General features: G+C 40.4%; 1 protein-coding gene across 1 annotated transcript in view; it reads left to right on the forward strand.

The window, feature by feature from the left end:
• The first annotated feature begins 3,617 nt into the window (after positions 1 to 3,617).
• Positions 3,618 to 23,508, forward strand: part of LOC117299423 — a 31,819-nt gene continuing 11,928 nt past the window's right edge. The window contains exon 1 of the mRNA XM_033782960.1: positions 3,618 to 4,629. Coding sequence (XP_033638851.1) covers positions 4,549 to 4,629 — 81 coding nt within the window. The 5' untranslated portion in view covers positions 3,618 to 4,548. The remainder of the gene's footprint in view (positions 4,630 to 23,508) is intronic.

The raw sequence follows: 23,508 nt of genomic DNA on the forward strand, positions 1-23,508 counted from the left end.
AGAATAATGACAGAAAAAACCCTTGTTGCATAGAATTAATTGAAATGTGTGCTTTTTTTTATTTATAATTCAGTGAATGAAAGACTCAATTATAACTAAAGCATGACTCAATGTATGACTCATGCATTACTCAATCAAGACACGAGCAAGACTCAAGCAAGACTCAAACATTTTAAAGTGCTTGCACTATAAAAGAAAAAAAGAAAAAAGAAAAAAAAAGACTCAAACATGTACCCCCAAAACTTTGAAGTATCTGATATTCTTTATTTGGTTCATTATGGTATCCAACCAGAACTGCTAATTTTGATGAATTCCGACTTTAAAAAAATGCTCGTTGCAAACGCAAGTTCAGTACAAAATTGCGCCCCATTGTTACAGATTGGAAATTATGTGTAGGCCCATGTAGGACTAAGAAACAAAATTACAGAAAACTGTCATTGGCATGTTTGAAATGTGGACACTTTAAAATTGCACCGTTTGGTTTAGGTGTAATATAGACAAGTTTCCCCCACACAATTGTGTAGGGCCCAGTATTGTGTCTTTCATCTCCAATGGCTTTGTTAGATGATGGGACACTGTATTCGATTGCACTGTTTCGTTTGGGTGTATACAGACAAGTTTACCCTAACCTAAAATTTAATGTAATAGTATTGTGTTCATCATTATCTCAAATAATGGCTAATGCCCTGCAGTGATTAAAACGTCAAGTTCCTTCCTGCCTGCCTCCTAAGGATCCGGACGCGCAATCCGGACCAAGAGACAGGTAAATAAACTACAAGCAAGTTTAATTACACGTTTAATTGTTTCCTCATCCGCGCTCCATGGATTTCCTAAGTCAATCAATCAGTCGATAATAACAGTCAATACAGGAAAGGAGGAACTGATTGATATTGTTACTGCAGCTAGAACAAAGCGCCATGTACACCAAATAATCGAGTCAATGTCAAGGTCATGTTAAAGAAACTGGACACTTCTGGTAATAATTACCAAAAATAACAGAAAACTAACTTAATGACGAGCAAAGGAGAGATGTTGATACTATTTTGTATTATATAACTGACATACAGATCCTTGTCATTTGATTGGTGGAACTTACTTCACGTGACATTCACTATTACTCCCATCCGCACCGGCGATCAAAAAGACCTATTCGCCCATGGGAATAGCATTTCCCATTCAACAGTTAGGATCATCCTTGTTCCCAATGTTTTTGAGCAGTACAGCGCCGCCGCGTCGCTGCTAAAACAAAGGAGCACCTGTGCAAAAGGTTGTCATCCGATTTGTGCATTGTTGCCGCTACGCGGCGCTATATGATTTTTGGTTGCCAGTAATTTGTGTGATTTTTCATAATGCTATACATCAAATGACAAGGATCTATTTTATTATGTCAGTTATATAAAACAAATATTGAGTGGCTTGTTCCACTTCACTCGGCTTCGCCTCGTGAAATGGAACAGTCTAAATTTTACCTTGCGACAATATTCCTCCCATTCCACTCTGAGCCACTCAATATTTTGTATACTATAAAACACTGTGAGAAATTTGCTCCCTCAGAACAAAGAGCTGCTCTGAAGTAGTTTTTGAGAAGGAGGCAATTTTTTTTGAATAAACTTCAGGCCTGAACTGAAGCCTTTTATTAGGCATCTGAAAGCACACACATTGTGCATAACAAAATCATAAGGCTACGTCCAACTTATGCAGGACGTCCAACTTCTGCAGGCTTCATCATGTCAGTATGTATGCTGCATGGTTGTGAAATTGTATGTACCTCGTGTGAAAGGACAAATTATTTGTTCTTTTCTGTCAAAGTTCTCTTGCAAAACTTGTCAAACATTGCTATTTTAGTACGACCATAAGCAAGGGACCCCAGTTAAAGTGCTTTCGTGTGAAACGAACATCGTTTATCCATGGTTTATCGGTCACCTCAGGTCTGCCAGAGATCCTGGCTCCATCTTCTGACGAAGGACTGTATCTACTGACTGGCGACTGTCCAAAGTGGATAACAAACAAAGACAATCAGGAAAACAATATTCCTGACTCCAAAAATACCATTGTATCCGGTGTAGATTATACCGCTAGCATAAACATGGAGCTCGAAGTTTAGAAGTATTAATGAGGTGCGGGTATGTCTAATGGTAGACTCGATTCAAGTCTCGTTCTCGTGCGAGAGGTCCCTAAGCATATCCGCCGTCAAAATGTAGGCATTGATTGTGGTCGCGGTTTGGGGAGTTTTCTGACGTTAGGCGATGGGACTGAATATAAAAGGACTCTCTTGGGACTTGAGTCAAGTCTAGTCCAATGAGAGAGAAATGGCATAATTGATAACAGTTGTGTCTCTCATTTTATTGTAAGGAGATGTCACACGATGGTACCAAAATGCATCAGACCGCGATCCCCTCAGAGACTGTTTTTTACAGAATTAACCAGTGATTTCATTGGATGTTTATCTCCTTTGCCCATTAGTTTACGCTATTATGTTATCTCTGTGGAATACAACCTTGAAGCCCCGAGGGTGTTATTTTACCTACCCTGTGCCCCCCACCCCTCCGCACGTGTTACGTTGTAAAAATTAAAATCTACAATTAACATTTCCAATTTGAGGAAATGGTATTAAGAACAAAGAGCAAGGAACAGGTACAACAAAGACAGAACTCTGAATTGAGCAATCAGTTCAGAACGATCACAAAACCTGACCAAGTTGACCAAAGGGGAACCAATTTGTCATTAAAAACATGTTTCATACTTGTCTACTTTTCGAATCATTGTAAGGACAATAATTTGGTACGACAAAGACAGAACACAACATGAAGCACCCATTCAGTACTGAAGAGTCACACTCTCTCAACAATGCCCAATCCGCAAAAAGGTCAAGGAGTTGTGACGTTAATACAATCGCATGACCTTCAACAAGGCCCTTCAAAAGAAAAAAAGAAACACCAACTCGTCACAAATTACAGCCAGTCCTAGAAGTTTTCTTCACACGACCCGGACCACACGGACCAAAAAGTGGCAACATTTTATTAAAGGCTCTGGACACTATTGGTAACTACTTAAAATCATTTCATTGTCAATAGTATAAACACTGACTTGGTACGAGCAATGGAGAGCTGTTGATAGTATAAAACATTGTTAGAAACGGCTCCCACTAAACATGGAGCAATCTAGTTTATTGCTCCATGGTCTGAAGTAACGCAGTTTTGAGAAGAAAGAGGTAGTTATTTCTCACTCAAACAATAAAAGACTTCAGCTGGAACTTTTTTTATTGTGCATATGAAAGCACACAAGTTCAGCAGAGTGTTTTTCCTGTCAATATTCTCTTGCAACTTCGATGACCAATTGAGCCCAAACTTTCACAGGTTTGTTATTTCATGCATTATGTTGGGATACACCAACTGGGAACACTGGTCTTTGACATTTACCAAACATGCCCAGTGCCTTTAATACAGCCCCACGTTGAAGTTGACCGTTGGACTACAATTATTATACCCTCATAAGAAAAAAACACACTATCACTTGGAATTGAGTGCAGCTTGACATTAGTGCGTACGGTCCTTCGATACAATCTGGTTTTGTCTTCAATGGTCGACGGGGTACCCGTGAAAAACCTTGAGTGCGTGTATCAACAGCTCTACGACCCTGGCCATTGAAAAAGGTGACAGGCCTATAAAAACACAACAACCCACTACAAGGCCCGTAAAAAAGTTTATCTGGCGATTGTAGTTTGTGGTACTTCAATGCGGTGAGAGAGCGTGGCCTGTAGAAACCGCAGCGGGGCTTGAAGTTCGCAGCACACGTCGTGTTTCTGTGGGACTGTTATTAGACCGGGAGTTGCGCTGAGCTAGTACGGAGCTGTTTTTTTCTTCTTCGTAAAGCGGATCAGCAGTTACAAAAGGAACTTCAGTGCCGTGAAAAGATTCGAGTGGAATCAAATATAAGCCAAAACCACAGCGAAGTACAGATTTGGGGCTGGTGACTTCTCATTCAGAGACACACGTCTTGAGTTCTTTACAAGTGCCCACAAGTTTCTTAGAAGGAAACTTTCGCGCTGTAAAATATACAGGAAGCCAACACAGTGCAGTCGGAAATCTGCAATTAGCGAAACAATTTATTGGTGAGCAGTGACGCTACGTGTATAAACATCGGCCCCCATTTGGGTGAGTGGTCACTCCACACTGCATGTATTGCGTCTTCAAGGTCAGAACGTGGAGGCTGGATAACTCACACTTGTTGCCACTACAAGCAGATGGAAAACCAAGCTACGGAGAAGTAAAATCTGCATTCCGTATAATGACGTAACTAATTACTTCAACTGACCACCATTTATTGAATCCGTACTTGCGAACCACAGTGTATTTCCTTCCTCTATGCACAGCGCAAGGACCAGCTAGATTTCCAGAACCAACTTCAGAAGGGTGACTTGGATTTGACGTTTCATTTCGTGGGAGGAAGGTTTGAAACAGGTGAAGGGTTTGGAGCAACAGGTGCGCCTAGATTTGTCTTTTTGTAGGAAGTGTTTTTCGTGGAAAGGAACAGTTTTTGTTCTTCAAGATGTTTCCGAAGGGAACAGTACCGGACAAGCTGGTGAAGAAGGAGGCGATGGTGTATCTTGTAGGTGAGAAGGATGTACAGGTAAGATATGACAATTTTTGTATATTTATTTAGTTTTTGTGTGTTGCTCAGTCTTAATAATAATAATAATCTTGTGTGACTACTGCAGTTTACTCGACCATTAATTTACCGTACAACTGGACACTTTAGTTATGTCAATGTCACGTGAGACGATGTCAATCTCACACACTAACATTAGTAACCTAGCAATAACACTTGGTTAACTCAACTGCAATGAATGAACAAACGAAAAACAGAAATAACGCAGAAAGACTTTCAAATTCTGTTTTGTGATGTCTTTGATTTCTCTTTCTTTGCATACCTCAACTTGTCAACCTGTTAAGTTGCGTTAATCGTAAAAGGCCGTGTCACACATTACTACCCTATGGTCACACGAGGCACCTTTAGTGCGAAACAGGTCAACTCGTACCCAAGTCAACTCGTACCCAAGTCAACTCGTACCCAAAATATTGTACCCAAGTCAACTCGTATCAAAGTCAACTCGTACCTAGGTCAACTCGTACCCAGGTCAACTCGTACCCAAGTCAACTCGTACCGTACAACCTTTAGTGGAGCTTCAGTACAGTGTGTGGGAAAGAGTTTCTATTCCAATTTGATGGATTTTATTATTCTGTTAAAAACTAAAGGACCCGTACGCTGTAACTTCTTAAAGTCACTTTGTAGAAAAATTTCACCGCCGAATGTATACTCGTTAACTAGTGCTGACCATAACTATAATACAAATTTCGTAGAGAGCTATTCGAGGCTAAAAACTATGGATGGAGGTAGTTGCGATAACGTAACCCTCCTCTCGCCGTCGGGAGGGAGGAGGGTTACGTTATCGCAACTAGGATGGAGGTAGCTCAAACCCGAAACAGGTCAACTCGTACCCAACTTGGGTACGAGATGACCCGAATTCGCTTAAACCAATGACCAATCTAACTTCGAATTAATAGTATAAGTTGTACCAGGAGAGACCATGCATTCTACTGCTGTATAAATGTGGAAAGTAGAAGCACATGCAAAGCCCACTCTATGGGTTGTCCATGAACGCACGAACACCCTCAAATGGTAAATTGATAAAGAAACATGCTATCAAATTCAAACGGTCGTTCAAACTCATTTTTTGAATCGCATCATTGTGCGCTCTGGCGTCACTGTGGTGGGTTGGCACTCATCCACCGGACACAAACTCATTGGTAAACATTTACATTTCCTATGTATTACCATAATACCTCATTGACTTAATTTTATGGCCAATGTTTAGTTTCCGGGAAAAGTTCCTTGACGTTTATTTACACATCTGTAAATCTTTTGTGACGCTAGGCCACCCCCATTAGCTTGAAGGTCACGTGGTTCCTTCTGGTCTCACACGCTGCTGACTGACCATGACCACGTAAACCCAATTCACTCGTAAAAGATTGCATAATACAATAAACGGTTTCAAAGAAATAATAAAACCGGGCTTTAGGCCTTCCGACTGGCGACAAGAAATCAACTTCCCAAGAAAATAATTAGCGAGTGTGATTAAATGCACTAAGCTGTTGACCATGATTGTAACCATTCACTATGATGTAACCCTAACAAACAAAAAAGTGACGTTTACCGCTCGTAACAAGGGTTGACTGTACATGATATGTACATGTACATGTATAACGTCGCAGTGTTTGGTGTGTAAAGTAAACCCATAATACGCATTAACTTGGCACAACTTGAGAAAAATCAATTGTTAGAAATGACTTGGACACGAAGTGACTTCGGTACGAAGTGACCTGGGCACGAAGTGACCTGGATACGAAGTGATTTGGGTACGAAGTGACTTGGGAACGAAGTGACCTGGGTACGAAGTGATCCTGGGTACGAAGTGACCTGGGTACGAAGTGACCTGGGTACGAAGTGACCTGGGTACGAAGTGACCTGGGTACGAAGTGACCTGGGTACGAAGTGACCTGGGTACGAAGTGACCTGGGTACGAAGTGACCTGGGTACGAAGTGACCTGGGTACGAAGTGACCTGGGTACGAAGTGACCTGGGTACGAAGTGATTTGGGTACGAAGTGACTTGGGACGGGTACGAAGTGGTCGACAGTCGGGCCATCCGCCTGTATGCTTCGTTTTTGAACACCAATGCATTTTCTCCTTGGTAAAGGGCACCATATGAGGAAATTGTAAATTTCTACTGGAGCATTTCAAGGGCATTAAGGCAATGACCAGGGAGCATGTATGCCATCGCCTTCGTTGCCCCCCATAAAGTATCATGATGTAGGCATACAAGTGCCCGAGCTGAACTGATATTCACCAGAAAATACGCAAAACCATTGCGAGTTTATTCTAGTGACGTTCCCCAGCTGTTTTACTATTCCATACACCAAATCATGACCAAACCTACTCCAGATTGTATTTCCTATTTGCAACCTACTCCAGAATATATTTCCTATTTGCAAATCCCACTAAAGCTCCTTCTAAAAAAAATAAATAAGGAGTTATGTGGAAATCCTAGCGAGGGGGTGGGGGGGGGGGGGGCACTACATTCTTCCTCTGTAATTGATTACGCCGAATGGTGTAGTGCATTGACCATTGACTGTTGACTGTTGACAAAACAGATACTCGATCGGATATGCAGTTGTACATGGGAGCTTTCCGTTGTAATATTTATGGTATGCAGAAAGGAAGGGAATTAAAAGAAACTATCTGGCTTAGTGTATAAAATTATACGCAGTGTAAACATTTAAATCTGTGCCCGTTCAACCGTAGTGAAATCAACAAAATGCCAATTGCCAGTTAAAACACCCGAGGACATGCTGGCTATGGAAGAGTGAAAAAGATGACGGACTTGTGAAATCACGAGTTAGCTGTCCAAGCATGGTACTTGTCTACTTAATTCGCACTTCAAAACACATCATCGTTGGGACTTCCTCCCAAACCCATACCTTTTTCCACACCTGAGGAATTATTTTACTCCTTTCACACGAGAGCAATTTAGCAATAGTTCCTTGCTAATTGTAGCATGATTGTTATCAAACTTACAAAATGTTCCTCGCGTGAAAAGACAACAACTTGCTTCTGTACTGTCCAAGGTCTAACTTGTGACAGTAGAGGAATTTAGCAAGGGTCCATTGCTTAATTGTAGCACGCTTGTAAAAAGTTCACCCTCGTGTGAAAGGACTAGGAAGCATCCTTTCACATGAGAGCAATTAAGCAATGGTCCCTTGCTAAATTATAACATGGTTGTCAAATGTTACCCTCGTGTTAAAAGACAACAATTTGTGAACTGTCCAAGAATGGGGTTTGTCAACTCTTTTCAATCATACATCAAACCACATGGTTGGACCATGGTTGGTTTCAACAAAGGTTCCTTGCTAAATTGTAGCAAGCCCCTTTCACACGTGAGCAATTTAGCAATGGTCCCTTGCTAAATTGTAGCATGCTTGTAAAATTTTACCCTCGTGTGAAAAGACAACAATTGTGTACTGTCCAAGCATGGTACTTGTCTACTTTCTTCATACTTCAAAACACATGGTTGGATCTCCCATGTTGCCCAAGAACCTTCATCAGGGATTATTAAGGAATTCGGCACTGTTGCATTTTTTTTTTCACCAACAGGCAACATGTGGCAAAGTGTCTGCTTATAATAGAGAAAAAACCATAATCATATTCTTGACATTCCATAACGACAGGTGGATTATGAATAATATTTTTCGGCTTGGAGGTGAGAAAGGTCAGCGGACTTTCTTGGGAAGTTTGCCAAGCCAATTATTATTATTATTATTTTTTTTTTTGAGGGGTAGTGCGTCCTTAGGGAACTTCGGCCCTTCTGTGGCAAAACAGTCTAAGTTTAAAATAAATAATGACTTTCAGGCATGTATGCTTCTTTTTTTGAAAGGGCAAGGGCACCAAGGCATGTTCTCCTTGTATTGGTAAAGGGCCCCTATACGAGGAAAATGTACACTTCTACTGGAGCATTTCAATGACACCAAGGCAATGATCATGGGCAATCGCCCTCGTTGCACCCCTGAAGTATCAGGCCTGAAATCAGACGGTATTTTCTTCTTCAAATTATAAAGAAATCCTGCTCTTTGGTCAACTGCTCTATTGGCCTGCGGACACTTTTTTTTCAAAAGGTCTTTGGAATCTATGAAAAATAACTCTGTCTGTTACTTCATCAGTGTATCACTTCGTAAAGTTTAAAGGCAGTGGACACTATTGGTAATTACTCAAATTAATTGTGAACATAAAAACTTACTTGGTAACAAGTAAAGGATAGCTGTTGGTATAAAACATTGTTAGAAGGTGTGACTCTAAAGTAACGTAGTTTTCGAGAAAGAAGTAATTTTCCACGAGTTTGATTTCGAGACCTCAGAATTAGATTTGGAGGTCCAGAAATCAAGCATCTGAAAACACACAACTTCGTATGACAAGGGTGGTTTTTTTTTTCTTCCATTATTATCTCGCAACTTCGACGACCAATTATTGAGCTCAAATTTTCACAGGTTTGTTATTTTATGCATATGTTTAGGGGCACCAAGTGAGAAAACTGGTCTTTGACAATTACCAATAGTGTCCCGTGTCTTTAAAAGACTCTGCTGTTTCCTCATGTTTATTGCTGCCATGTGCGCTATGATCTTGATGGAGTACCGCTCAATAACTTGTAATAACAGTTACCAAAAGATAGAAAGGCCATCATTTCAACATACCTTAGAATTTGTATCCCAGTTTCAGTGTATTTTTTTGTGTGCCCATGCACACCTGTGTTATAGATCTTAACCTTTTTGCAAAACAATCTTCCGACTTTTACGACAACCACGTGTTTTCTTTAACCCAACGGAATGGAGGATGATTGGTCCCTAGTGTTCAAAACGGAACTCTCGCATTATTTGAAAATTGGAACTGAATGTCGATGTTGTTGAAGGCACTGGACACTTTAGGTAATTACTCACAAAATATATGTTAGCACACGGACACACTTAGTAAAATGAGTAACAGAGAGCTGATGGTAGTTTAAAACATGAGCAACGACTTCCTCCGATTTAACGTAGTTTCTGAGAAAGAGGTAATTTATCAGACAAGTATCTCAATCTCAGGCCTGAGTTTCTGAAAGTACACGTGCGACAAGGGATATTATCCGAATCTTGAAGAACAGGTAAATTTAAAACACTCCTATCATATTAATAGAGTCACGTTTCGATGCAACAACAAGGATTGAAATCATTGAACGGTAGCAAAAGGGTTTCCCCCTTTCACCCAGCAATTAACTTCAAATAACTCAAAATCATTTTACTATGACCTTTTATGCATGACCGCCCTTCCCACTTTCAACTGAGCTAAAGCTGTTGACAGTTAACTGGGACAAAGTAAATAACTTCACTCATTGTAGTTTAGACAAATTGTCGATTGAGGAAAAAATGCTAAGCCTTCATAACCTTTTTGTAGAGTGCATTTACCTTATGTATCCACAATTTATTTAAAGACATTGGACACTATTGGTAATTGTCAAAGACCAGTCTTCTCACTTGTTGAAAATAACTTCTATCTCAAAAACTACGTTACTTCAGAGGGAGCTGTTTCTCACAATGTTTTATACTATCAACAGCTCTCCATTACTCGTTACCAAGTTAGGTTTTATGCTATTCATTATTTTGAGGTATTGGCAATAGTTTTCAATCAAAATGTTCACAAGCGTTAGACCTTCCAATACCCACCCCCCCTGCCCAAAGTGTACGAAGAAAAAATATTGATTTTCACACCCAGATACTTGAATTGCATGCAAACCCTGTTTATTTCTTCATTCTTATAATTCTTAATTTGTGCGTTGTCACTGCACTTGTTATAAAGTACAGTGTTCTCGAAGATCCACGCTGTATTCTAAAACCATGACAGGTGGCTCTGAAAAGAATATCATTACCACCCCCGCCCCACGTACCCCACGCACACGATCTATGCCTGGAAAGTAAACATTATCCCCCCACAGATTAGTACAAAAGGGATTTACATAATCCCTGGGAAGTAAACACGCAACATTCCACACTGTGGTATAAATAGTGGATTGTATCCTACTAAGCCATAGACCTTTATCACGGTGTTGTCATCTTGATTTTACTCCATTGCAACTCAATGTAACCAAACTGAGGCTGGATGAAATAATAGTCTGGTGCCATGTTTGCGCAATGAATGTTAGCATTCATTACTGTTATGGAAACAGGGAACACGACCAAGACGGTGACAGCGTGATAAGGGCTATTCTCGATGCACATCCATAATTTCGTTGTCACTACTAAAGTAAAACCATTTACCACAATTACACAGTGCAGAAAACAGATCGTGTTGGACGGTCCTAGCTCTATGGTTTGACTGTATAGACTATAGTCCTAAGCTTGCCCTACTACACTATAACATAACAATTAACATTATTAGCGCTATTCAATCAAGATCATAGCGCACATGAAAGCAATTAACATGGAAAAGGGTGAGTCTTAAGAACTTAACGAAACGTAAAGTTGGACAGGGGTCCAACACCGACTAGAACATCTTAGCATGGAGGTTCCTACCTCCATGGTCTGAGTTGATTCGATGAAATTAAAGAGAGTTAATTGCTTCCTAATTGTCTTATGGACACTCGTTAATTATGGGTGATCAATCCTCTATGATCAATCATACCGTGTTTTGGAGAGAGTGTACGGCGCAGGGTAGCCTTTTGTCAAGGACTTTGTGGTTTGGACTTAATAGAGTCGCTATACCAAGCGAACAGCAGGGAGACCAGGAAGGCCTTGGCAAGAGGCTAGTCACAGGGAGGCAACGCGGGTGATGGATTCCACCGGTCATTTGTCTTGAATGCACCTTGCAAGTTCTAGAACATTATTTCACTTTGGCCAGTTTATTTTTGAAAGTTCGCCAAGTGTAGAATGAGAACCATACAGTCATGCAACCTCGCCCCCAAACCGCGGAACATTTCTCCCTCTTTTTATATATAGAAGTACATGTAGGATATCAGTGGTGCCGACAATCCTGGGGGCGACTTCCGCTTACAAAGACGCACAGTCATTATACTCGATAAGTGCCAAAGGTAATCTTAAATGTTGATCGCCACCCGTTAATCCATTTTCACGCAAGAACAAAAATGGTAATGCACGACTTATTTGTTAGGTGTGAACTTCATTGGGGCATGTTTGTGTATCTTATAGTCGGGGTGGGTTTGTGGTGTGGGGTGGGGGCGGGGTGGGGGTGGGGATGGGTATGGTTTGGGGTGGTGTCACGTGTATGATGTGACATGTGACCTGACATGTTTACAAAAGTATCTTCTACTCTCTAAATGTGAAATAGTGAAAAACACCACTCTTTACATTTCGAGCTGTCCCTCATATGGCTCTTCAAAAAGAGTGGTGGTTATTTCACTCTTTTAGAGGGGTTTCACTCCAGGACAGAGTGAAAAAATCACTCAAAAAGATGCAAACTTCAATCTTAAAGAGTGGAAGACCACTCGAAAAAGAGTTGTCCTTCGTCATATGGCTCTTAAAAGAGTGCTTTTTCACTCTTAAGAGAGTAGTGTCGTTTGGTGGGGTTGGGGTGGGGTGTGGTTGGGGTGGGGTGAGGGTTTGTTTGGGCATTGGTTCGGGTGGTGTAGACGGTGTGACCAACATCACATGTTTACTAAAGAGCCAACCAAGGCTTGACTGTAACCTGCAGGCAGTAGGCACGATTTATACACAGCTCAATGGGGACAAAAACAATAAAATCTTGTATTATTTTGTTTGGAGATTGATTTCACCGTCTAGTTTGGTTCGTAGGCCTTGAACGCACAGCAATTTCCCTCGGGTATAAGGGGCACTTCTGTGAGAGGAAAATGTAAATTTGTTCTGGAACTTTGCAAAGGGCACCACTGCAAAAGTACAGGGCAACGCGGCATAATTTTGAATTATTAAAGTGAATGCTATTGAAAATCACATTCAAATCGCCTCAATCAAACAATCAGAAAATTCCAAAACCGTACACGAAAAAGTACATGCACTTCAATTTTATAATCCGTAGAACCAATATCAGATAAGAAAATTCAAGTCTATCGCCTGATAGCTACGGGTGCCAGCTGCGTTTGTTACTCTAATCTTTGACCGTGATCTATATAGCGAGTAATTATAGTGTATTAAGGAACTTGACAGCGCAAATACCGCAGGATTGCTCAAAATGATAGCGTAAACTGATGGTGTTATTTCCTTTTTTACTCAAGTCCATGCCCGTTATTGATAAGACATAATGACCAGGCTATATAATTGGTAACACACAATGACCATGCTATATTGGGTACTGTTTTTGTACGGCAGCTTACTTTCATATGGGATTTCTTGGAAAATATTAAGTTCTTTTTAAACCACAAGAGAAATGGCTGGCCGAGTACATTTTGAAATGACTTGTGGTTCAATAAAGACATATTTACTTGAGTGGGATGAGAACCAACGACCTCCGGTTAAATGTTTCGACCCGACACAAACTGAGCCATCTATTTTGAAATGATTTTGGGGGTTAAACAAAGGCATAATGACTACAGCGGGATTTGAACCAACAACCGCCGGTTTTAAATGCCGGTGTCAGATGCAACTGTGCCCGCCATGCAATACTGTCCGCTCCGGACACTTTTACATATGCAATCGTGTCCGGGGCTATGCAAAAACCTTCCGACGGACATGTATGACTAGACTGTAGGCTACATGTGGGTGCGCGCGTAAGCACTGAACCTACGTATTATATACAACATGAATATTCACGTATTTATGATTGCAGCGAATACCCAACGGCCGAGCATTTCCCATGTTGTTCTTCATAACATGCACTTTAGCTTGTAAACAAATGGCGAGTGTGTTCCGTCGACCAAGGGCGTTTAATTTACTGCAAGGACGGTTTTGCACGGGGGGCGGACACAACTGCATGGGCAAATGTGTCCGGGCGGACACAATTGCATTATGCAGCAGCGTCCGGACGGACACGACTGCATATGCAAAATCTTCTGGAGAACAATATTGCATATGCAATAATGTCCTCTGGATAGTCTTGCATAGAGGACATAATTGCATGCGATACCGGCACTCTACCACAACTGAGCTACTAGTGCCAGCTAGGTGGGCGGTCTCATCGTTGTTTCAAAAAGAAAGAAAGAAAATTATGTTTTTGGTCTGCCCTCGTTATATATAATTTTCTAATGAGCTATCGGACGGCCACTTGAAGGTGAGGGTCACACTTTAGGGGTATCGACCCAAGGGCACCGGGGCAGTTTCTCCTGTGTAAAGGGCACCTTACGAGGAGATTGTAAATTTCTACTACATGGAGCATTTCAAGGGCACCAAGGCATTGACCAGAGACCAATTGCATTGTGAATTATCGGGCCTGGATAACATCCACCATAGTAGGTTCGCTATTATTTAAAAACTACATCGTCATTTATTTTAATATAATCTAACTTCCGTCATGGCGAGGATTTTCCCATGCACTCACTTGAAATAATAAATAAATAAATAATAATTACATAAATAAATTGAAGGTCCAATGTTTCACAACTTAGCACAATAGTCACCCCGTCCCTGACCCTCCGGGGACTTGTAGGACAGGACAATCGTTTTATGGTTTATTGTTGGAAAATGAACATTGAAGAAGGTCAAATTTATAGAAGTTAAAGGCACTGGACACGTTTTGTAGTTTCTCAACATAAATATTAACCACAAAACTTACTTGTGAGATACGACTCCCTCTGAAGTAACATAGTTTTTGAGAAAGAAGTAATGTCTCACCTTAAAGATGCTATGTCAGATTTTTGGCCGATTTGACCTCAAAATGTTGATTTAAAATTCAATTTTGATGGGGGTCGAGAAAGTTACAAGCTTTCAATTGAGCCATTGCTCGAAAAATTCCGCCAATTATTAGTAGCAGCGAAATTAAGTGCTCAAAAATAGTTTTTGTCGGGATCCAGAATCCCGACAATATATCACGTGACCAATTCTTATGTGTTTTATAAGAAACATTTTTGTCATGGTTCCTGACCATTAAAGGTAAAACTTAAACTTTTTTTTCCGTAAGAGCGGGTGACTGATACTCTTAGAAATTTTCAATGTTTGGGGACATAGCATCTATAGTGTTTGAATCCGAGAACAAGACTTCCCAGCCTAAAGCCCTTTTCATGCATCTGAAAGCACCCAACAAGGCTGTTTTTTTCTTTCATTATTTTCTTGCAACTCCGATGATCAACTGATCCCAAATTTTCGCAGGTTTGTTATTATTGTATGCATTATATTTATTTTCAATGTTTGGGGACATAGCATATATAGTGTTTGAATCCGAGAACAAGACTTCCCAGCCTAAAGCCTTTCTCATGCATCTGAAAGCACCCAACAAGGCTGTTTTTTTCTTTCATTATTTTCTTGCAACTCCGATGATCAACTGATCCCAAATTTTCGCAGGTTTGTTATTATTGTATGCATTATATTGGGATACACCAAGCAAATATGGAGTGGTCTTTGTTGAGTCGACAATGCGGTTGCCCAAATTTCTGATTAATATGTCCTTATTGTTTTGGCTAAGTGTACACTTGAATAACACAGACAGAAAAATAGCTTCAATCAAGAAGTGAAACACGATTCTGTATACCCATGTCGCTAAAACTTAAAAAGCTTATTTCCGCTGTGGTCCTCTTGGCAAAGTGTAGGCCTAGAGCCCTAGTCCTTTCTCTATGCTGTTACCATAAGGAAAGGACCTTTGCTTGTACTACAACATAGATTGAAAGTTAACCCAATACCTCAGCCCTGAACCCAGGTCACCTCACCAATTTGGCAAAGGTTTACCTAGGTCAGATCGGAATCTCCCATCGGAACCTATACGAGGGAATATGTACCCAAATTCTTCTCGCTACGAGATATAAGAACAAGGCCAGTATTGCGGTAAGATTGATGGGTCTTCTGGAGGCCTCGTTACCCCCCATTTCCGGCGAGGGGATTGGGGGGGGGGACAACCCCTCTATCTACCTCCTTATTTTAGAAGAGTGGATGACGATGTTGGGTATAGGGAAACACCTGTTGATAAAACACCTGTTGATAAAACACAACAGCGGTTGTGCATTTATGATGCGTGTGCACACGGTCATGGGCCTGTATGCTTCGTTTTTGAAAATGGCAAGGGCGCCAAAAAAAGACCATGGCATTTTCTCCTTGGTAAAGGGCACAATATGAGGAAATTGTAAATTTCTACTAGAGCATTCCAAAGCCACCACCAAGGAGCGAGGGCACCAAGGCATTTTCTCATTGGAAGGGCATGCTATGATACTGGAGCATTCAACCAAGGGCACCAAGGCAATCACCAATGGGCATTTAGGCAATCACCTTCTCACCTCTTGAAGCTATTGGTGACCGTGTGTGAACTTGTCAAAAACAATACTTTGGAGAGTATTATGAGATTGAACAAAGTATCGCTGTAGGCCGAAGCCCCTAATATTTAATTTAACAACGGAAATTATGTTGTAATTAAATTATTTCTTAACATAGGAACACTGATCTGACTAATTACCTCTCGGGCCCTTTGGTTCGTCAGGACTTCTCCTTCATTCAGAAATTTGTTTCCAAACTGATTGCTTTCCAAACTTCTTGAAATACTTTAACCGACCGTACACCAGAAAGGGATGGTAATTGGCCACCAATGAACAAAATTACGTAGCCCGTTTTTGTGTCACTGCCAACTTACATATTGTTGTTTTCGGTAAAAATCACTAATATGCCTGCAAAAAGTATGAAATATTTCTGCTCATATCCTAAATTATCTCTGACCAATGGCTTTTTGTGTCAATGTTTTATCTTATCGTATACGTACAAAGCATTGGCCCATTTTGGAGGAGAAATTTCGTGGCATATTTTGTTAACAAAAACTGGTGACCTTGCAGCTGGCTAATAGTAGATTGCTTGTAAAAAAAATTGAATCAGGCGGGTATGCTTCGTTTTGAAAGGGTAAGGGCACCAAGGCATTTTCTCGTTGGTAAAGGGCACCTTGTGAGGAAATTGTACATTCTTATGTCGCATTTCAAGAGCACCAAGGCAATATGACCAGGGGGCGTGGGGGCAATCGCCCCGTAGTCTCTGTGAGGTATCAGGCCTGCTATGTAAGAAAAAAGCCTTGGCATTTCGTTGAGGAAAACTGAACTTGTGTCCATTTTTTGATTGGCGTGTAAAATTGAACAACGCTAAAGCGAAACCATAGACCTAACACTTTCAAAACCTAGTGTTACGAGTCAAACCTTACAATGCAGTATATTTCTATGGGAATTGGCGTTGAATCACCTTTGCTCTGTGATAAACCGCATGAGAAAAAAAGAGAGAAACAAGCCATAATCTGCGGTTGATTTCCCATGTTAATCGTTGTGTAAGGCTCAGCCTCGACGTGCCCGAAGGGACAGCGGTGCGGCCGTTGAGGCTTACCAGGCGCTGCGCGCTCTTGTCACACGGGGCCGCGCTCTCGTTGGCCCCCGTCCCCGAGGTACCCGAGCCCCGCTCGACCTCTTGAAACTTGATCCAAGGGCGAACAAGCAGTGTTATTACAACATTACCACAATATTATGACAATATTATCCAAAGCTACCATCAAATACTTCAATAGAAACGAAAGGAAGGTTACCCTTCTCAAATTTGCCCTCTGGTTATTTTACACGCTGTGTGACTGGAAAGTTGTGATTAGACAAAAAGCACCATACAGTATAATACAGAAAACGGCCATGTTGCAAAACTGTGAACTACTTGTGTAGTTTTTTATTTCAGCCAAAATATTTTAAGGACTTTTGATTTTGGCGAGGGTGACTGTAAAAGTCATAAGACAAAAAACTACGTGCAGTACAATACAGAAAATGGCGATCTTGCGAAGTTTTGAACTATTTTGTGTACTTTTGCATTTCAGCCTTAAAATATTCCAAGGGACTTCTATTCTAATTTTGGTTAAAGGTGACTTTTTCGTTATCTACTTTTAAGACTGTAGTACAATACAAAAAATGGCGATCTTGCGAAATTGTGTTGTGAACTACTTTTTGTACTTTTGTATGTCAGCCTTAAAATATTATAAGGACTTCTAATTTTGGTTAAGGGTGACTTGCTCGTTATCTACTTTCACGACTGCAGTACAAAAAAACAAATTGTGATCTTGCGAAGTTGTGTTGTGAACTACTTTGTGTACTTTTGTATGTCAGCTTTAAAATATTATAAGGACTTCTAATTTTGGTTGTGGGTGACTTTCTCATTATCTACTTACAGGACTTCCGTCCTGCTTAGCACCTTTTTGTGTTAATAAAGTAAAACTAACCGATCTTATAACATAATTATGAGTTTTGTCACTGTCGGGGAAAAAAATTCAATCTCTGAACTTGCTCTCAAAAAATGTAGACCTACATGTACTATGTAGGGACATAAAGCAAGGAATGTACAAATGCAGCTCTGTACTCGTGTGTAGGAATTTAAAAATAATCTGACCTTTGGGCAGGGCATTCCCTTAAAGGCAGTGGACACTATTGGTAATTGTCAAAGACCAGTCTTCTCACTTGGTGTATCTCAACATAAGCATAAAATAACAAACCTGTGAAAATTTGAGCTCGATTGGTCGACGGAGTTGCAATTAAGATAACTATGAAAGAAAGAAAAACACCCTTGTCAAACGAAGTTGTGTGCTTTCAGATGCTTGATTTCGAGACCTCCACTTCTAAACTTGAGGTCCCGAAATCAAATTCGTAGAAAATAACTTCTTTCTCGAAAACTACGTCACTTCAGAGGGAGTCGTTTCTCACAATGTTTTATACTATCAACCTCTCCCCATTACTCGTTATCAAGAAAGGTTTTATGATAATAACTATTTTGAGTCATTACCAATAGTGTCCACTGCCTTTAACGTGTTCCGTAACTGGTTTTTAGTAGCAACATAGAGCTAGGTAGAACAAGTTACTTGTCATGTCACTAGTCCTCATACAAAATTTCGATCTTGTTGCACTTTGGGAAAATCAGAAGAAACAATTTTATATTTTAGAGCTTTCACCATGTTTATTTATGTGAACAAAATGTACCAACTTTTATCCAAGAGCCAGATATCGTGCATGCAACTCCGAGGTGTTGCAAGTTTTTTCGTTTATACCCATGCCGTAAATCAGGGCACCTTAACCCTGCTTGGAGAAATTTTAATGATACCCTTTTTCTTTGATTTATGAGTTAACGTTGTCAACTCAAAAGCTAATTCCCCCAACCCAAGGTCAAACTATAAAGCTAAACTTAAGTAACGCTGTTTGAGCTTTTGGAATGTTTTTTTTTTCTTCGCATTTTTATCTTTTCCACTCCAACGTTTTTTATGCCCTGTCGTAAATTTCCCTCTTGCGTAAACACAAAAATAGATCTAACACCACCTGCATTTCAGCTGCGTTTCAAGCCCCTTATTGGGCCGTGGTCATGGTTAAGGGGTAGCCCTCTTTACAGCCACAAAAAGCTTAGTGCACAAACCGTAAAATTAACTGTACTATTCTCTATAATTTTTTGTATTTGTCGGGTATGAGAAGAAGAAAAACACCCCACATAATACCGCACCAATTTCGGAAGTGCTTTTAGGGCTTTTTGGGTATTCATAAAAGATTAACCGAACCGGCAACTGGTAAATTTGTTCCGGGTTTATTATTCAGTAACACGTATAGGTGTTTTTATTTTGTTACGTTGATGGTGATTATTATTTTCAAGATTTTTTTTTTTTTTTTGGGGGGGGGGGGATTATTCTGCTCGACTACAATGTCATAAAATTGATTTTTTTTTTATTACTCTTTGCCTGAAGTGTCTTTTAGAGAAAGGTGGGGTTATTTGTGTAACTGTTGTGACACTATACGCCAACAAGTCAATTTAAAGGTGTTTTAGGACTGTGGTCAAAAACACAATTGTCTAATTTTAGTTTGAAGGCTAATGGTCCAGACCTGGGCCCAATTTCGTAGAGCTGCTAAGTACAACAATTTGCTTAGCATGAAATTTGTTCCTTGATAAAAACAGGATTACCAACAAAATGTCCATTTGTTGCATATTTTTTTTTTACTGGTATTCAGCTGTTGTTTGCTTGTCCTGGACCCCGAAGTATCAATGTGTTTTACACGCGTGCTGAATATTGTGCATGTTGTTTGGGACTATTTTTCTCCCAACTCACACATTGGTAGTTTGCCTATTACAATGTATAGCATAATAGGCAAATGCCATATATTGTTGATCACACCAAACATTATTAATGTGCCAGCGACTAATTTGTCAGCTCACCAATCTTGTACTCCGTATATTATTAGACCCTGTCACGTATAGGTTACAAACTTATGTTCCAATTATGTTCCGACACCCCTAATGTATTTTCCAAAATCCTAACCCTATAACCCTTATCCCCAACCCTCACCCTAACCCTTACCCAAACGTGCACATCGTGAGGGGTTGTCAGGTCAGAAGATAGGGGGTGTCAGAACTTTAAAAGAGGAGTGTATAATATAGCACTGTGCCAGTCACAATCACTTCGTTTTCAAAATGTGTCCTATACACGGGCAATGTGACATGTGGCATCACATGTTTACAACAGAGCCACCAAGCCTGAACGATTTGTGCACAGCTCAATGGGTGAAATAATAAAATCTTATAAATTTATGGAGATTGCACTCTTTATTGTTAGCAACTTTTAATATGACGAACAAAACTTTTTTCAGCTGTTTGTCTTGCCTGGTAGAAAGGCACAATAATGTACATGGTCACACTAAAAAATTGTTTACAAAGATCGCATGGTTTATATTTCTCGATGTTCCAAACTATGCTCATGAGTTATGTGCAACAGTGACTGTTCCGATCAAAAAGTATGGTACGTACGATTGAAGCAAAGAGCTGTTTATGACTAAACCGGGGCAGCATTATACACCCTGACGGTTGTTGTAATAAACAACAAGTGGCAGTGTGGCCAAATAAAAAAAAAAAAAAACAGTTAATCGTCCGTGTTTTTCCAAAAAGAGAAACATAAGGGCCTTTTTATTTTTTATTTCTTTAAAACGTGGCCGCCAATCATTTTAATTAAAACTGGCCACAACCAATTCTTCAGTTCAAAGTCACCGCTAACTTTATGTAGTTATATATTCTTAAAAGATCAGGGCCCAATTTCATAGAGCTGCTAAGCACCAAAAATTGCTTAGCATGAAATTTCTTCCTAAATGAAAACAGGATTACCAACCAAACTCCATTTTGTTGCACATTGCTTGTAACTAGTATTCAGCTGCTGTATTATTCTGAAAAACACGTTTTCATGCTCAGAGCAAATTCTTGTGCTTAGCAGCTCTATATAATTAGGCCCATTAGGTATAATGAGAAAAACACAGATAAGTTGTATTTTCTTTAAAGAAAACATGAAAAAAGTGTGGCATAAAAAAAGGATGCGGGAGGGGACGCTAAACATGTTTTGTTTTTTACTCGGCCTAAAGGAAAACATTCAATTTGAGAGTGTTCGACCAACTGTGTATATTATTGCGAGTGTGTGTTTATAGCTGAACCTATGATGACCCCAAAGCTTCTACATAAACAACACCACGGGTAAAGGTTTCAAAAAACTTGAAAGAACAACTTCATAGTCAAACTGTGTGTACTGTAGGCATTTTTTTTTTGTATGTTTTAAAGACACTGCACACTATTGGTAATTGTCAAAGACCAGTGTATCTCAAGATAATATGCATAACATAACAAACCTGTGAAAATTTGAGCTCCTCAATATATTGGTCGTCGAAGTTGCGAGATAATAATGAAAGAAAAACCACCCTGTTCACACGGAGTTGTGTGCTTTCAGCAGATGCTTGATTTCGAGACCTAAAATTTTTAACTTGAGGTCTCGAAAACAAATTCGTGGAAAATTACCTCTTTCTCGAAAACTACTCCACTTCAGAGGGAGCCGTTTCTCACAATGTTTTATGCTACCAACCTCTCCCCATTACTCGTTACCAAGTAAGGGTTTTTATGCTAATAATTATTTTGAGTAATAACCAATTGTGTCCACTGCCTTTAAAACGTTTTGAAGTCAAGTGTGTATAACCATTCCGTACGAAAAAACAAAAGTGCTACGGTTTTTGTGCAAGGCCAGAAATACAATACTGACTTGCAAGTAGAAAGGAAAAGGAGATTGGTTTCCCCTCTTTCTGGACACAGAACGACCATTGCTCCATAGAACACGTGTATAAGGTGTTCATGAAGATGTTTAGAGACTCCGTGTAGCACCAGAAATACAATAAAGACTTGGACACAATCTCTATGCTTTATTTCAAGAGAATTTAAAGACTCAAGGAGACTTGAGAGGAAAAAAGGCTTCTTCTTTGTTTCCCCTTTTTCCAGATCCAAAACACCCATTGCTCCAAGAACACATGGTTCAACCATAGAGAAAGGATGGTTCAATGTTTCAACCAAGGTGTTTATTACGACTCTGTGCAGCACAGGAAATACAAAACAGACTTGGGCACAATATCTTTGCCTTATTGCAAAAGGCTCAAAGACATTTTGAGAGGAATAAATGGACTGGTCCCCCTTTTCCCCAGATCCAAAACAACCATTGCTCCATAGAACACATGGAACAACCAATGTGTTTATTACGACTTCTCACAGCACCAGATATACAACAGATTTGGGCACAATTCCTTGCTTTATAATAAGACAATCCAAAGGCTCAAGAAGGAGATTTTGAGAGAATCCTATAAATCCTATGAAATCACACGCGTGAAATACACCGTGAATGTGTTGTATATTACACAGTGACCCCCCCCCCCCCCTTGGTGGGGTGAGCCCGTATATCCTGCTTATCCCAGGGGGGGGGGCTTACTGGGTATGGGTGCCACGGTGCCAACTACATCCCCTTAGGATTAGGGTACCATGGGTGTCTAATTGGCGTAAGCAGCTAGTGCCCCACCCTCCTTAATGAAACAAGAATGGCTCCAATGTGTGTGTGCTCATTAGAGGGGGTCTTCTTAAAGAGGTTGCTGGTGTGATGTGTGAACCACAAATCGTCTTATCTCATTGGACGGATGATGGACGGGTATTATTGTGGGATGACGGAGGTAGTTAAGCAAGTCTGGTTGCGCAATTAACGAGTCGAGGAATGGTGCCTGGCTGTACAGTGAGCGATTCAGCATTTTTGCAAAGCAATTTTACATGCACACTGAGTGCTGATTATTGAGTATTGGGATACTTCTTAAAGGCAGTGGACACTATTGGTAACCCTTTTTGAGCTCAATCGGTCATCGAAGTTGCGAGATAATAATGAAAGAAAAACCACCCTTGTCACACGAAGTTGTGTGCGTTTAGATGGTTGATTTCGAGACCTCAAGTTCTAAACTTGAGGTCTCGAAATCAAATTCGTGGAAAATTACTTCTTTCTCGAAAACTACATCACTTCAGAGGGAGCCGTTTCTCACAATGTTTTATACCATCAACCTCTCCCCATTTCTTGTTACCAAGGGAGGTTTTATGCTGATAATTATTTTGAGTAATTACCAATAGTGTCCACTGTCCACTGCCTTTAACAGGCCCCGATACTTCACGGAGGCAACGAACGCGATTGCCCCCTTGCCTCCCTTGGTGCCCTTAAAATGCTCCAGTAGAAATTTGAAATGCCTTGGTGCCCTTGCCCTTTCAAGAACGAGGCATGCAGGCATGTTTCTACCTACCTCCACTGTCAGCATATAGTGTCAGGCTACACTTCCTTGGTTGGGATAGGCCTACTCATATGCTCTAATGTATTTAAGCATGGAGGAAGAACATATTTTCTTCCTCCATGATTTAAGTAAATACCCTGCCCCCCTAGGCCCGACCCCGCCCACCCTCATCTTACCCTTTCACCTACATCTTCTTCAAGTAGGTCTGCGGAATGTAATCCATGG

This window comes from Asterias rubens, chromosome 14 (assembly GCF_902459465.1).
Source record: "Asterias rubens chromosome 14, eAstRub1.3, whole genome shotgun sequence".
Lineage (NCBI taxonomy): Eukaryota > Metazoa > Echinodermata > Asteroidea > Forcipulatida > Asteriidae > Asterias > Asterias rubens.